Raw genomic sequence first — 16,913 nt, 5'->3', positions numbered from 1 at the left:
TAATAGGATTTGCTCCTTTAATCATATATAGACAAGAAACAAAATGATGAGCTGAATACAGTGCATCAGCAGGCTTTCTTGCTTGTTGCCAATATTTTAAAGTTAGACTGTTTCACGTAAAGTTAAACTATAAAGTTAGACTATTTCACATAAAGTTAAACTATAAAGTCACATAAAGTTAGACTATTTCATTTAAAGTTAGACTATTTCTCATAAAGGTTAGAGCTTCTGGGTTGTCTTAGACAGCCAAAAGATTTGGCACCCTCACACAGCCAGTAGTAGTGAGGGGTGTCACCGACCATATTCCTGCTTGGCAGTCACAGGCTCAAGTATAGTGGGGTCACCCTGTTTCGCCAGTGACTGGTGTCACTGGACACTCCTTCCAGCCCTTGTCTTCTTCACAGTCCGTCTTGCTGTGAGTAATGGAAAGGTGATCCTTTGTGCTAGATGCTTACCCATGTAGTTTTGAGAGCAAGAGGTGTGTAAGCAGATGAATGGTGAAGGTTGGAGGTGCTTCGGGAGCTCAGAGAACTAAGCCTAAACTGTCACATCACCATCTGAGATGGAGCATCAGCTCCATGGAAATACACCAATAGCAGTGTGAAGAGGGACGGCCTTCGGGAATGGGACAGAGCTGCCAGAGTTCAGACTAAAGTCGTCTTCTCTTCATTTAGCCAGTGATGGTGTCTGGAGTGCATCACAAATTGAACTCTGAACTTTGGAAACCTGAATCCTTCAGGAAAGAGTTTGGTGAGCAGGAAGTAGACCTAGTTAATTGTAGGACCAATGAAATCATCACAGGAGCCACAGTAGGAGACTTCTGGGATGGATTTGAAGACGTTCCAAGTATGTATAAAAGATCTTTTAAGGGGCTTGAGGATGTGAAAGGAGGGAACACAGGAATGGCAGGAGTCTGAGACCCATCAGTGGCAGCTGCAGCATTTTCCAGGATTTTGGAGTTTAAAATTAACATCTCTCCTCCCCTTCCTTGTTACAATGTTTATGCTTTTAAACTCTGAGGCATTATTACCTGTTCTGTTTGTCTTTGTTGTCCCTGGACAGAACATCAGATAGGGTCAGTCTCTCTCTCCGAGCAGAATAAGTAATTTGTTCCATGCTGACCTCAGAAAACTGGGTTTACTAAACACCTGTGACCTTTGATTGCTGACGTGCATTGCTGTTGATTAGTTGGGATGCTGCTCACTTCTTCCAGAACACTGTAGAGGAGGAGCAGATTGGATCGATGACAGCTGTCGAAACACCACCTACCTGCAGTGGGCAAAAGGGAGTGGCTGAATCTCCCAAGAACGAGTAGCAGCTTAATAAGCTTCTAGGAAAGACAAGGCCCTGACACAAATCCGTTAGTTGGTGATCTTTATTTTGCTGCACCTTGCTGCCTTCTGGGTACAAATGGATTTCTTTACACTGCAGAAATAAAATGGTGGATAGTTGGTAAGAGGGGAAAAATAAGGAGTAATAATATTTGTATACTAAATTTATCAGGTTATGAAAATTTTGCAGAGATAAATTTCTTTGTATTGTTGAGGCATAAAATGCTACTTTGTCATTTATTTTGGTCTGTTTCTGAGTTATAAATAGTAACAGTTCATTCTGGTTACCTTTCAGATCGTTTGAAAAATGAAAAAGAACCAATGGTGTTGAAACTTAAGGACTGGCCACCAGGAGAAGATTTTAGAGATATGATGCCTTCCAGGTATGATTATGAAGGTGGGGAGAGATGATTCTGTCCTTGACTTGGTAGGATAGTGAGAAAATAGTTTTCAAGGAAATAACAAAAGTTCTGTAGTTATACTGCTGCTGATTTTTCATTTCTAGTCTGTAGTCATTGGAGGCATGTTTATTTTTAGATGAGATGAGGCCTATTTTTAGGCCTGGCTAATGGAACACCACACATTTTCCGTGGTAGGCCCTACTAGAGAAGAGGCTCACTTTTTCTTACAAGGCTGATTTGGAGGCAGTTGTGGAATCTGATGTGTAAGGGTCAGAACAGTATAGTCACAGCACTGAGTTAGACAAGAAGACATCTATTGGGTGGATCTATTTTCCTGATTGAGCTTGAAACCTTGAAAAGGGTATCATAACTAATCAATGATGTATCTCTAAGCATAACTTTTTGTCTAGAATTTATTGCTGACATCTTTTGTCTGAACTGTTACAGCCGATTTTGACACGTTTGTGTGTTGTAGGAGAGAAAGAAGACATGTTTGTTTGTAACTACTGTAATTCTAATCTTAAATATTTGATGGCTCTCTCTGTCTACATGGTCACAGATATATTTGTTCCTTTTGGTGTAAAAGGAACAAAACAGGTTACACAATAATGAATTAGAAAAGCAATCTTATTTTGCAAATTCCTGGTTCTGTTGTTCTAGGTTTGATGATCTGATGGCCAACATTCCACTGCCCGAGTACACAAGGCGAGATGGCAAACTGAACTTGGCCTCTAGGCTGCCCAACTACTTTGTTCGGCCAGATCTGGGTCCCAAGATGTATAATGCTTATGGTAAGGAGGAGATGGCTAACTTTAAACTGGAAATAAAGCAACTGAAAATGTTTGGAAAATTGATTTTGTGGGAGGGAAAGGTGGAAAACACTCATAATCTTAATGCTTAACACAGCCACAGCCTTCACTTTTACATATTTCTTTTCATTCCCTGGCCACATGTTTGTGTATTTCATTTTCATAGTTGCAGTTGTAGGGCATATGCAATTTTGTGTTTTTCCCTTTACTATACCTAATTTTACGTTGTAAACTCTTGACATGTTATGTAAGAGTCTTTAGATCACTTTTAATGGTGTGTGATACATCATTGAAAGAATGTACTTTTATTAGTGATTTCAGTGTTCGGACATTTAGGTCAATCTGCTAGCATTCTAGCTGTCTTAACATCTGCTACAATTAAATGCAGTGTTCTATATTGGTGAGTAGAAGTTAGTTACTTAGGATTCAAAGTACCCTTTGAATTGGACTTTTATTCTTTTGACATGACTCAATACTGTCTAACAAGGAGGATGCCTGGGATAAAGATTGGTTTCTCCATTTATCAGAGCCTTCTTTCATCATTATAACTGTGATCTTTATCAGTTTTACACATGGCCTTTAATTAGGGCTGGATTCGAGTTGGCCATTTTGAAGGAATTATTTGTTGTTGAATGCAGCTCTAGTTGTTTGAATATTTCAGTGAATTTTATTTACTAATTTTTATTATTTGGCCCCTACTTTTCCAGTCCTCTTGGAAATTATTTATTTATTCTTCCCATAATTACTTCCATGTCACTTTCCATTTCTAGCCTTAGACCTGTGGGTGTCCTTTTCAAAAAGGACAAGGTCTGTTGTTGTCTTCACCGTGTTCTCCAAAGACTGTTGGGGGAGGGGAGGAGAAGAGGGGCAAGGACTCCAGCTCCACAATTCTGTTATGTTGAGTCAGCTCAGGGAACCGCCAGGAGTGTAGTTGGGGACTGTTGTGACAGGGGAGTGTTTTTGTTTGCAAGCTCCCAGCAGTCTCCATGCCCAAGATAGTTCTGCCAGGGTAGGGGTAGAGTGAGAAATGGTGTGTGGGTGAGAAGACCTGGTGGGCACAAGGCCTTTTGCCTGTTCCTCACTTCTCAGGTCTCGGTGAGTCCTCCATGTGCTGTGGGTCTGCAGTGTGCTCTCTCGAGGTCCTGTCCCTCGAGCCCTTCAGAGACTGATTAAAGCAGCTGGTTGGGATCTTGAGCAAACTTATGTGTATGAGAGCATTTTTCCAATATCATGTGATACTGTAGTTTTATCCATGCATTGTAGAAATCCTGAAGCTTTAAAGGTGGGTATCTGAGAAATTTTCAAAAGAATTGCTTGCGTGGTTTAACTAGCTTGGCAGCAGGTCTTTTCCCCTAGACACTAATAGATGGCAGTGTTACTCTATAAAAGCTTTTCCTATGACAAAAGGGTTCCCATCCAGAAGTAAGCATTCAGGGAATGAAAATAATGAAGATGTGTTCATTTTCAAACACCTTATATCTTATTGTAAACATCATTGAAGAGTGGTCTTTTCAAAGGTTGGGTGATTGAGCTGTGACTCTTCAATCAGAGTAAGTGCAAAGGCCCTTTGGAGAGATCATATAATCCAGCCTCTCTTCAGCTCCTGCAACACTCCCCCCCCCCCCGCCCATTTTGCAAATGAGGACCAGGACTTGAGGACAGTAGAAGGGACATTGACCTGTTCAGGATCTCCAGGGGTCAGCTAGTGGCAGGTCTGAGACTAGTACTTAGATCTCCTAATTTCCAAGCTAGAGCCCATTTTCCTATTCTTCCTCTACTCTAACTCCCCATCACCCAACAGCCCCTACTATTTCAGCTTTTTTCTCCCTTAAAAGTCCATGGTGTTTTGTTTCAGGATGTTTTGTTGTCTAGCACTCCTTTCCCTTTGACCATTATGTTTTTACAATTTTGGTTTCATCTGAGTTTACCATAGTTTAGAGTCTGGTTTTATCAATGTACAGTTACCCATGACTGGGATTTGATGGACTTTGGGCCAGTGGCTGGACAGCAGTTTTTTCCTTCCCCGTTTTGCAGTGGGGCACTGGCCGGATCAGCAGGCAGCCAGTCCCTGCCAAGGCTTTTCCTCCTAGTCTCCTTTCCTTACTTTTCTTCCCAGCTCCATCCTCTTCCTATTGCCCTTAGTCTTAACCATCATCTTCAAGTTTGTGTTTATCGTTCGCTTATATTTATACTTTTAACATATATACTTGTATTCCTGCACAATATTCTTTGTTTTTACCTGCTTTTGAACTTCATATAAATAGAATCAGATTTTTTATAGTCATCCATGCTATCATATAATAATATATCATCCATGTGTTCATTTTATTCATTTTATTTCTATTACATTAATTGCTTTTTTCTGAAATTTGGCTTTTTATTGTGGAACTATTTTTCAAACACACTGAAAACTTGAGAGTCTGGTAGTGTATCGGGGAAACCCCACCCCTGATATTCAACGTGGGTTCTCTTCTATTTCCCTAAGCGTCGACTGGTCTGAGAAATAAAGGGGAAGAGTACAAAAGAGAGAAATTTTAAAGCTGGGTGTCCAGGGGAGACATCACATGTCGGCAGGTTCTGTGATGCCCCCCAGCTGTAAAATCAGCAAGTTTTTATTAGCAATTTTCAGAAGGGGAGGGAGTGTACAAATAGGGTGTGGGTCACAGAGATCACATGCTTCACAAGGTAATAAAATATCACAGAGCAAATGGAGGCAGGGTGAGATCACAGGACCACAGGATGGGGCAAAATTAAAATTGCTAATGAAGTTTGCAGTTGTCATTGATAACATTGTCATTGTCATTGATAACATCCATTGTCATTGATAACATCTTACCAGGAGACAGGGTTTAAGAGCAGACAACCTGTCTGACCAAAATTTATTAGGCGGGAATTTCCTCGTCCTTATAAGCCTGGGAGTGCTACAGGAGACCTGGGCTTATTTCATCCCTTCAGCTTCGACCGCAAAAGACAGCCGCCCCCAAGGGGGCCTTTTAGAAGCCTCCCCTCAGGGACGCATTCTCTTTCTCAGGGATGTTCCTTGCTGAGAAAAATAATTCAGTGATATTTCTCCTATTTGCTTTTGAAAGAAGAGAAATATGGCTCTGTTCCACCCAGCTCACTAGCAGTCAGAGTTTAAGGTTATCTCTCTTGTTCCCTGAACATTGCTGTTATCCTGTTCTTTTTTCAGGGTGCCCAGATTTCATATTGTTCAAACACACGTGCTCTACAAACAATTTGTGCACTTATTGTTCAAACACACATGCTCTGCAAACAATTTGTGCACTTAACGCAGAGTCCTGAGGCAGCATACATCCTCCTCACCTTACGAAGATGACAGGATTAAGAGATTAAAGTAAAGACAGGCATAGGAAATCACAAGGGTATTGATTGGTGAAGTGATAAGTGTCCATGAAATCTTCACAATTTATGTTCAGAGATTGCAGTAAAGACAGGCATAAGAAATTATAAAAGTATTAATTTGGGAAACTAATAAATGTTCATGAAATCTTCACAATTTATGTTCTTCTGCCATGGCTTCAGCCAGTCTCTCCGTTGGGGGTCCCTGACTTCCCACAACAGTAGTGACTCCATATAACTCATCACCCAGTTATGTAAGAGCTTTCAGCTTTTTGCCATAATTGTTTCATTGTCTCCTCTCCTTAAATTTTTTCATCATCCTCTCATCTATACTATGATTTCACCCTAATACCAAATGCTTTACCTATTCCTAGGGCTGATATTTCAGCAAGCTGGAAAGAAAAAGTACAACAGGGTTCTGGGGCCCTGGTCCCAACTTGGAATGAAGAAATGTGCCCTCTCAAAAGTGTAGCCCCTCTAAAACCACAGCCCCAGGCAAGCCAGAGATAAAGCCTTCCTCCAAAACAGTATTGTGGGGCGTTTTCAGAGGCTGGCAGGTTAGAAAACAGCCGCTGCTTGCTCACTACAAGCTGTGCTTCTCTCAACTGCCCAGCCTAAGAAGCAGAGTCCTAGTGTTAGAATGGGTTACCCAAGGTGACTGCAGGGTAAGCTTCAGGATGATTGCTGAGCAAGGTGAGCCTTCTCCTGTGAGCAAGGAATTAGCCACAGACTATGAACACTGGAGGGACCTGTCGTTCTGAATCACTCCTCACCCCTCCTCTTTTACAGTTGAGAGAACCAAAGAATGCGTTGGGCAGTGTTCCTTCTTATACTCATGATAGCCATTTGAGGTTCCAGGTTTGTGTGTGTGTGTGGGTGGGGGCTTTCCCTTGGACTCCCCATCTTGAGTGGTCCTTGGGCTTTGCCTCTTGTCCCAGAACTCCTAGGGTATGGCAACAATCAGAGCCTGAGCTCACTTGATTTAGCAGATGTCCTTTTGGCAAATCCCACCTTCAGAAGCCTGCTTTACCACTTCCATTTCCTGCTGTTTTTGGCTTCTGAGTATTCCTTCTTTTCTTGCTAGCACATTGATAGGTTAAAGATTTTTTTTTTGCAATAGTTTGATCCAGAATTTTTATTCTCAGCAGAAGAGTCAATCAGGGACCTACCATCCCCCAGGTAGTAGAAAGACTATGGCAGCCTTTGTTGTCTTCCGTAAACTTAAGGCACTTTGTTTTTGCAGGATTAATTACTCCTGAAGATCGGAAATATGGAACAACAAATCTTCACTTAGATGTATCTGATGCAGCTAATGTCATGGTCTATGTGGGAATTCCCAAAGGACAGTGTGAGCAAGAAGAAGGTAGGGTGCTGAGCATAAAAGGAGGGCTTACTCTTTGAGCCAGGGCCTGTGGTCTGATATTTGCTTTCTCTTCTTGCTCTAGAAGTCCTTAAGACCATCCAAGATGGAGATTCTGACGAACTCACAATAAAGCGATTTATTGAAGGAAAAGAGAAGCCGGGAGCACTGTGGCACATATATGCTGCGAAGGACACAGAGAAGATAAGGGAATTTCTTAAAAAGGTGTGCTTTTTATGGCGTGTGTGAACAGAGGAATAGAGAATAGCAGTATTAAGTTACATGTGGTGAACTGACTGGCTTGGCTAGGGGAACTGTCACGACCTGAAAAGTTAAATCTGTACCTGTCAGATTGAATAGGCTGAAGGTGGTTGCTAAGGAACAAGGATTCTAAATGATTAGGGTTACACTCCTAAAAAAAAGCAGGCCTTGTCTTTTATGGCTGTGTTTTGTGTTAGAGTGCATTTAGAGATTTTTGTTCTCTGCTTTCAAGTTACTGCATCTGATCATCTCCCAGCATCTATTTGTTTTTACTGCCTTAAGAATCTGAGCACTTCAGAGGTGCATGTATCCTTGGCCCTGAGTGACCATGTTCTGAGTGAGTTACTAAGTTTGGTTTTGTCCACTCTCATGTAGCAAGTGACCCTACTTGTCATTAGCAAGGGATGCAGGGATTCAGAAGATTCTAGGTTTCCCCTGTAGTTGGCAGGTTTTTTCAGCAAGGGCTATGTGTGGAAATTCTAGGCAACTAGAAAGATGAGACATGTTCAGTTTTAAACTTGTTTGGCACTGAGGCTGCCAGTTGCAACCCAGGTGTCTTTGGCTAATATGCTTCAGTCATTCATGAGTCTTGGATATGAACATTCCTAACCTGTTAGCTGGCCCCAAGTATGTCTTTAACAAGCATTTGTTTGAATCAAGGTGTTTCTGGCTAAGGATCATTTGGCTCTTGCAGAAAACTGGCTTGGTCACCATATTGTTCCTTTGATATTGTCACTCTGAGTCTCTGCTTTACCAGTTACTGGATCAAGGATAAACGGGTCTAATCTGCAGCTGTCTTTGGGACTGTTTCATAAGTCAGATTAAGTGAAGACAGGTTTCTAATAACTTTAAAACAAGTTCATTTATAAGGAGCCTGAGCCTACTTATGTTTAAAAGTCTAGACTAAAATATTGTTTAAATACAGTATTTACAAACTTATACAGAGCCTGCCAGGCATGGTTTATGGGAACTGACATCAGAGAAGCCACATTTTCCTCGTCCTCCTTCTGTTGGTTCATTCAGCTGAAGTCTTCCAGTACTACTTGTCTTTTTCTGCCAATGGGGGCACTTAAGTTGAAGAAGGCCTGACATTTATGAACTGCCAACACTGTTTAGAGGAAAAAAATGGCTTATTGGGCCTTAGCATGTTACTGTTGCATAACATTTTGAGTGTATTCTAGGTGTCAGAAGAGCAAGGTCAAGAAAACCCAGCAGACCACGATCCTATTCATGATCAAAGCTGGTATTTAGACCGATCATTAAGAAAGCGTCTTCATCAAGAGTATGGAGTTCAAGGCTGGGCTATTGTGCAGTTTCTTGGGGATGTGGTGTTTATCCCGGCAGGAGCTCCACATCAGGCAAGAATCATTACTTTTTCTTTATTCTCTTTATAGTATGAACTTTTGGGTTACTGATATCACTTGCTGTTTTTCAGGTTCATAACTTGTATAGCTGCATCAAAGTGGCTGAAGATTTTGTTTCTCCAGAGCATGTTAAACACTGCTTCTGGCTTACTCAGGAATTCCGCTATCTGTCACAGACTCATACCAATCATGAAGATAAATTACAGGTAAAAATAGCACCAATTCCTAGCATTCTCTGGCTATGGCTTCATGGCCCATTCTTGACCTTTTAAAGAGAGTCAGTGGACTTGGCCATATCGTACTTAGTAGCACAGTGAGTTGATGAACTTACTTTATATCTAGTACCACTATCTGCTTAAATGAGGGAGGAACAAGAGGAAATCTCACCTTGGTTTGATTAGATATTGTTTAGAATCTGTAAGGAACTGTCCCCACAGAGAAAGGCCTTAGTACTGAAAATGGATAGATTTGTCTTCTGACCTTGGCCCAGCTGCCTGTCAGGGGTCATGAACACAGTTCTTAACCTTCAGTGCTGCAGTGTTCTCATCACCCTTAGGTAGAGCAGAACTGAATCTCTGAGACTGAAAGAGGTCTGAAGGGGTGGTATTTTCAAAAGGATTTCAGTAATGAATTATGTAACATATTTCATGTTTGGAAAATTAGGGAAAAATAATAAAGCTGTACCTTGGAGTTGCCTCTCCCTGTACTCACTGTGAGTAGGTCTACGTGGCATCAAAACCTTTAAAAGGGGGAAAATGAGCTTTTTAAGTTCTTGAAATTATGGGTTTAAAATGTATATGAAATACTGGTCTGAAGGAGCCCAGGGACCTTTGCAGTGTTGACATTTCATACGAATATTGAATTTTAAATTCTGCGAGAAGGTAATAAAATTGGTAGAAGTTTATTCTTAGTGACAGGTTTCAGATTTAAATGTAAAATGACCATATTTTCTATTATTTTTAGGTGAAGAATGTTATCTACCATGCAGTGAAAGATGCAGTTGCTATGCTAAAGGCCAGTGAATCCAGTTTTGGCAAACCTTAATCTCCCTGCACATTGGAAATGAATTACAGGCAGCTGTTCAAACTCTTCAGGCAGGATTCCTGTGGACTTTTGAGATTCATGTTACCTCATCTTCTTTTTTAAACTGTACCCAACTTGTGAGGGTACTCTGTCTAACGTATATTTCTAGTGTTTACAGACAGTAAATGTGTATATGTGGTAACTATTTACAGAACATGCATCCTTAAACTGTGACTTCTCACCTAGTGCAGAACTTTTACCAGGCTGTAAAAGCAAAACCTCATATCAGCTCTGGAACAATACCTGCAGTTATTCTCCAGCTGTTTGGACAACTTAGATTGGGTTTATAACTATTAGGAATCACTGCACAGTTTACTTGGGTTGTATTTTGTTTTGTGTCTGAGTCCCCTCTCCCTCATCCCTTAGGGTCCAGAAGAGCAATGGAGGAAGTGACAGCTCATGTTGCAGTTCTTATTGTATGGCATAGGATTGGGATTATATAGCAGAAATCAACTACTGTACAATTTCTTGGGGTTAACCATCTTTAGTTAAATGGAATTTTAATTTAAATGAAGCTTTGCTAATTTTAAGTGTTAAGCATTTTGCATTAAAATATTCATATAATATTTTGGCTCAGTTTATTGGCATTATCCTCTCATTGTGGTTTCAACACAACTTTCTTCAAATGCAGGTGTAATGAATTGCTCCAAGAACTCTTCTCAAAAGTGAAGAAGTTTGATGCTGTAGTGATTTTCTGAGTGATTATTACAAAGCTAACATGGAAATTCCTGCTCAGCCAGGTAGAAACCCTGTCACACTTTGTCAAGGAAACACCACCAATTAAATTTAGAAACAGGAATTAACCAAGAAACCAAGTAGTGCCAGGTTAAATGGTTCTAAAAAGGTAAGTAATGAAACACTTTGTCTTCTGGGCCTTCATAATGAAAGTTTATGAAGGAAAATGAAATTAAGTTCTATGACAGTACTACCTGTGAAGGAAAAAAATTCACAAAGAAGCACCTTTTGTTAGCCCACTGATTCTCCGAGGCCACTCTTTCATTTAATTTCTTTAAAAAAAAGGAATTAAACATTGAAATCAGGTAGTACATAGGCAAACCCTAGAACCTGAGTTTTAACTTGTGAGCTGAGTAGGAGGCCAGAGGATCAGTATTAAATTTAAAAACCCATTGCCAAATCTAAGGTCAAAAGATTTGCTCTTATGTTTTCTAGGAGTTTTAAAATTTTAGCTCTTAAATCTTTGACCTATTTGGAGTTAATAATTAAATATGGTGTAAGGTAAAGATTTAACTTCATTTTTTTGAATATGGATACCCAGTTTTCCCAGCAACATTTGTCAAACACTGTTCTTTCCCCCATTGAATGGTCTTGGCACTCTAGTTAAAAATCAATTGATCGCAGATGGGAAAGCATATTTCTAGGCTCTCATATTCCATTGGTCTGTGTATCTGTCTTTATGCCAATACTGCACTGTTTTGATGTCTGCTACTTTGTAGTAAGTTTTAAAATCAAGAACTGTGAGTTCTCTAACTTTGGTCTTCTTTTTCATGATTGATTTAGTTAGGGTCACTGGAAATTCTATATGAATTTTGGGATCGGTTTTTTTATTTCTGCAAGAAACACCATCTGGGTATTGATAGAGATTGCATTGAACCCGTATGTTGCTTTGGGTAGTGTGTCATCTTAACAGTCTACTTCTTGCAATCCATGAGCGTGGGATGTTGTGTTTCCATTTATTGGTGTCTAATTTCTTTCAGCAATGTTTTGTAGTTTTCAGTTGTATGAGTTTTGTACCTTCGTGGTTAAATTTATTCCTAGGTATTTTATTCTTTTTTTGCTATGATAAGTGAAATTATTTTTCTTCTTGTATTGCTAGCATTTATAAATGCAACCGATTCTTGGCATTGATTTGTATTTTGCAACTATACATATAAAATCATGCCATCTGTGAACAGGGATAATTTTACTTACTCCTGTATATAATCTGGATACCTTTCTTTTTCTTGCCTAATTGCTCTGGCTAGAATTTTCAGTTCCATGTTGAATAAAAGTAGTAAAAGTGGGCATCCTTGTCTTGTTCCTCATCTTTAGGGGAAAGCTTTCAGAGTGACTTAGCTGTGTATTTTTCATCTATGGCCTTTATACTGTTAAGGAAGTTCTCTTCTATTTTTTATTGTTTTCTTTTTTTATCCTGAAAGGGTGTTGGATTTTGTCATATGTTTTTCTCTGCAACAGTAGAAATCACGTTTTTCCTCCATTCTTCATTCTATTAATGTGGCATATACACTGAATAATTTTCATATGTTGAACCACCTGTCTATTCCGAGGATAAATCTCACTTGGTTGTGGTGTATACTTCATTTAACAGGCTACTGGACTCGGTTTTCTAGTATTTTGAGGATGTCTGCATCTGTAACCATAAGGGTTTGTTGTAGTTTTTCTTGTGGTATCTTTGTCTGAAATTGGTATCAGGATATTGCTGATATATTGAGATATAATTGTTTATAGCATTCTTTTAAAATCCGTTTTATTTGTGTAGTGGTGGTTTCTCCTATTTCGTATCTGATTTTAGTAACTTCTGCCCTCATCCTCATCCTCCTATAGTCAGTCTAGCTCTAGGCTTGTTAATTTTGTTGGTATTTTTATAGAACTGTCTTTTGATTTTGTTGATTTTTCTGTAGTTTTTCTGTTTCCAATTTCATTTATATCTGCTCTAATCTTTGTCCTTTTGCTAGCTCTGGGTTTAGTTTGTTTCTCTTTTTTTCTGGTTCCTTAAGGTGTACAGTTAGGTTATTGCTATGGTCTGAATGTTGTTGACTCTCAAAATTCATATATTGAAATCTAATGCCCAATGTAATAGTATTAAGAGGCCGGGCGCGGTGGCTCACGCCTGTAATCCCAGCACTTTGGGAGGCCGAGACGGGCGGATCACGAGGTCAGGAGATCGAGACCATCCTGGCTAACATGGTGAAACCCCGTCTCTACTAAAAAATACAAAAAACTAGCTGGGCGTGGTGGCGGGTGCCCGTAGTCCCAGCTACTCGGGAGGCTGAGGCAGGAGAATGGCGTGAACCCAGGAGGTGGAGCTTACAGTGAGCTGAGATCCGGCCACTGCACTCCAGCCTGGGCGACAGAGTGAGACTCCATCTCAAAAAAAAAAAAAAAAAAAAAAATAGTATTAAGAGGTGGAGCCTTTGGGAAATAAGTTATTAGGGCTTCACATGAACATCATGAGTGGGATTAGTGCTTATCAAAGAGGCTCAAGCAAGTTCCTCTAACTTTTCGGGAATGTGAAAACACAGCTAGAAGGCACCGTCCATGAAGCAGAGAGCAAGCCTTTACCAGACACCAAATCTGCTGCTGCCCTGGTCTTGTGCTTTCCAGCCTCTGGAAAACCTGTGGTACTGTGAGCAATTTTTTTTGTTTGTTAAATTACCTAGTCTTAAGTATGTTGTTATAGGAGTCTGAATGGACTATGACAGTTATTGATATGAAATCTTTCTTCTCATTTAATATAGGTATTTATAGCCGTAAATTTCTCTGTCAGCATTATTTTTGCTGCATCCCCTATGTTTTGGCATGTTGTGTTTTCATTTTCATTTAGCTCAGGTTTTTTTTTTTTTTTTTTTTTTTTTTAAGACAGAGTCTTGTTCTGTCACCAGGCTGGAGTGCAGTGGTGTGATCTTGGCTCACTGCAACCTCCACCTCCTGGGTTCAAACGATTCTCCTGCCTCAGCCTCCCGAGTAGCTAGCACTGCGGTGCATGCCACCATGCTCAGCTAATTTTTGTATTTTTAGTAGAGAGGAGGTTTCACCATGTTGGCCAGGCTGATCTCGATCTCTTCACCTCGTGATATGCCCGCCTCAGCCTCCCAAAGTGCTGGGATTACAGGCGTGAGCCATGTCTCAGGTATTTTCTAATTTCTCTTGTGATTTCTTCCTTGACCCTTTGGTTAAGACTGTTAATTTCCACATATTTGTGAATTTTTTAGTTTTCCTCTGTTACTGATTTCTGATTTTATTCCATCCTGGTTGGCAAAGATACTTTGTATAATTTCAGTCTTTTTAAATTTCTTGAGACTTGTTTTGTGCCCATATGGTTTATGCTGGAGATTGTCGCATTTGCATTTGAGAACAGTGTATATTTTGCTGTTGTTGGGTGGGTCATTCTGTATGTCTGTTGGGTCTGTTTGGTATATAGTGTCATCCAAGCCCTCTGTTTCTTTATTGATGTTTTGCCTGGTTGTCATGTTTGTTATTGAAAGTGGGATACTGAAGTCTGCAACTATTACTGTAGAACGTTCTGGCAATTTTTACTTCATGTCTTTTGGAAGTTCTGTTGTTAGGTGCATATATGTTTATAATTGCATATGTGTTTATTATATATTCTTAATGGATTGGTCCTTTTATCAACATATAATGTCCTTCTTTGGTGTCTTGAAATCTTAAACTGAAATCTGTTTTGTCTGACAATTATATAGATAACCCCAGCTTTCTAGTGGTTACCATTTCTGTGGGCTCTTTTCCATGCTTTTACTTTTAACCTTTTTTTCTTTGTATCTAAATTGTCAGCATATAGCTAGATCATGTTTTTTATCCCTTCAATCTGCCTTTTAATTGGAGTTTAATACGTTTAGAGTAATTAGATGACTGACTTCTGCTTTTTAGCTGTTTTCTGTATGTTTTATCTGGTTTTTGTTACTTAAAATCCCACCATTACTGCTTCATTTCATATTTAGTTGAAACTTTTTTTTTATTATACTTTAAGTTCTAGGGTACATGTGCATAACGTGCAGGTTTGTTACATATGTATACTTATGCCATGTTGGTGTGCTGCACCCATCAACTCGTCAGCACCCATCAATTCATCATTTATATCATGTATAACTCCCCAAGGCAATCCCTCCCTCCTCCCCCCTCCCCATGATAGGCCCCAGTGTGTGATGTTCCCCTTCCCGAGTCCAAGTGATCTCATTGTTCAGTTCCCACCTATGAGTGAGAACATGCGGTGTTTGGTTTTCTCGTCTTGTGATAGTTTGCTAAGAATGATGGTTTCCAGCTGCATCCATGTCCCTACAAAGGACGCAAACTCATCCTTTTTTATGGCTGCATAGTATTCCATGGTGTATATGTGCCACATTTTCTTAATCCAGTCTGTCACAGATGGACATTTGGGTTGATTCCAAGTCTTTGCTATTGTGAATAGTGCCGCAATAAACATACGTGTGCATGTGTCTTTGTAGTAGAATAATTTATAATCCTTTGGGTATATACCCAGTAGTGGGATGGCTGGGTCATATGGTACATCTAGTTCTAGATCCTTGAGGAATTGCCATACTGTTTTCCATAATGGTTGAACTAGTAGTTTACAATCCCACCAACAGTGTAAAAGTGTTCCTGTTTCTCCACATCCTCTCCAACACCTGTTGTTTCCTGACTTCTTAATGATTGCCATTCTAACTGGTGTGAGATGGTATCTCATTGTGGTTTTGATTTGCATTTCTCTGATGGCGAGTGATGCTGAGCATTTTTTCATGTGTCTGTTGGCTGTATGAATGTCTTCTTTTGAGAAATGTCTGTTCATATCCTTTGCCCACTTTTTGATGGGGTTGTTTGCTTTTTTCTTGTATATTTGTTTGAGTTCTTTGTAGATTCTGGATATTAGCCCTTTGTCAGATGAGTAGATTGCAAAAATTTTCTCCCATTCTGTAGGTTGCCTGTTCACTCTGATGGTAGTTTCTTTTGCTGTGCAAAAGCTCTTTAGTTTAATTAGATCCCATTTGTCAATTTTGGCTTTTGCTGCCGTTGCTTTTGGTGTTTTAGACCTGAAGTCCTTGCCCATGCCTATGTCCTGAATGGTACTACCTAGATTTTCTTCTAGGGTTTTTATGGTATTAGGTCTAACATTTAAGTCTCTAATCCATCTTGAATTAATCTTCGTATAAGGGGTAAGGAAAGGATCCCGTTTCAGCTTTCTACTTATGGCTAGCCAATTTTCCCAGCACCATTTATTAAATAGGGAATCCTTTCCCCATTTCTTGTTTCTCTCAGGTTTGTCAAAGATCAGATGGCTGTAGATGTGTGGCATTATTTCTGAGGACTCTGTTCTGTTCCGTTGGTCTATATCTCTGTTTTGGTACCAGTACCATGCTGTTTTGGTTACTGTAGCCTTGTAGTGTAGTTTGAAGTCAGGTAGCGTGACACCTCTAGCTTTGTCCTTTTGACTTAGGATTGTCTTGGCAATGCGGGCTCTTTTTTGGTTCCATATGAACTTTAAAGCAGTTTTTTCCAACTCTGTGAAGAAACTCATTGGTAGCTTGATGGGGATGGCATTGAATCTATAAATAACCTTGGGTAATATGGCCATTTTCGCGATGTTGATTCTTCCTATCCATGAGCATGGTATGTTCTTCCATTTGTTTGTATCCTCTTTTATTTCACTGAGCAGTGGTTTGTAGTTCTCCTTGAAGAGGTCCTTTATTTACATCCCTTGTAAGCTGGATTCCTAGGTTTTTTATTCTCTTTGAAGCAATTGTGAATGGAAGTTCATTCCTGATTTGGCTCTCTGCTTGTCTGTTACTGGTGTATAAGAATGCTTGTGATTTTTGCACATTAATTTTGTATCCTGAGACTTTGCTGAAGTTGCTTATCAGCTTAAGGAGATTTTGGGCTGAGACGATGGGGTTTTCTAAACATATAATCATGTCATCTGCAAACAGGGACAATTTGACTTCTTCTTTTCCTAACTGGATACCCTTGATTTCTTTCTCTTGGCTGATTGCCCTAGCCAGAACTTCCAACACTATGTTGAATAGGAGTGGTGAGAGAGGGCATCCCTGTCTTGTGCCAGTTTTCAAAGGGAATTTTTCCAGTTTTTGCCATTCAGTACGATATTAGCTGTGGGTTTGTCATAAATAGCTCTTATTATTTTGAGGTACGTTCCATCGATACCGAATTTATTGAGCGTTTTTATCATGAAGGGCTGT

General features: G+C 39.8%; 1 protein-coding gene across 3 annotated transcripts in view; it reads left to right on the top strand.

The window, feature by feature from the left end:
• KDM3A (lysine demethylase 3A) overlaps window positions 1–10,535 on the top strand; it is a 52,239-nt gene extending 41,704 nt beyond the window's left edge. For all 3 annotated transcript variants that reach the window (XM_030921454.1, XM_010382012.2, XM_030921453.1), the window contains exons 19-26: window positions 675–846; window positions 1,627–1,714; window positions 2,393–2,523; window positions 7,145–7,264; window positions 7,347–7,486; window positions 8,704–8,880; window positions 8,958–9,092; window positions 9,850–10,535. In XM_030921454.1, the coding sequence (XP_030777314.1) occupies window positions 675–846; window positions 1,627–1,714; window positions 2,393–2,523; window positions 7,145–7,264; window positions 7,347–7,486; window positions 8,704–8,880; window positions 8,958–9,092; window positions 9,850–9,930 (1,044 nt within the window). In that variant the 3' untranslated portion in view covers window positions 9,931–10,535. The remainder of the gene's footprint in view (window positions 1–674; window positions 847–1,626; window positions 1,715–2,392; window positions 2,524–7,144; window positions 7,265–7,346; window positions 7,487–8,703; window positions 8,881–8,957; window positions 9,093–9,849) is intronic.
• The last annotated feature ends 6,378 nt before the right edge of the window (window positions 10,536–16,913 follow it).

The sequence above is a fragment of the Rhinopithecus roxellana genome, chromosome 17 (assembly GCF_007565055.1).
Source record: "Rhinopithecus roxellana isolate Shanxi Qingling chromosome 17, ASM756505v1, whole genome shotgun sequence".
NCBI lineage: Eukaryota > Metazoa > Chordata > Mammalia > Primates > Cercopithecidae > Rhinopithecus > Rhinopithecus roxellana.
This window is presented reverse-complemented; position numbering and strand designations above follow the sequence as displayed.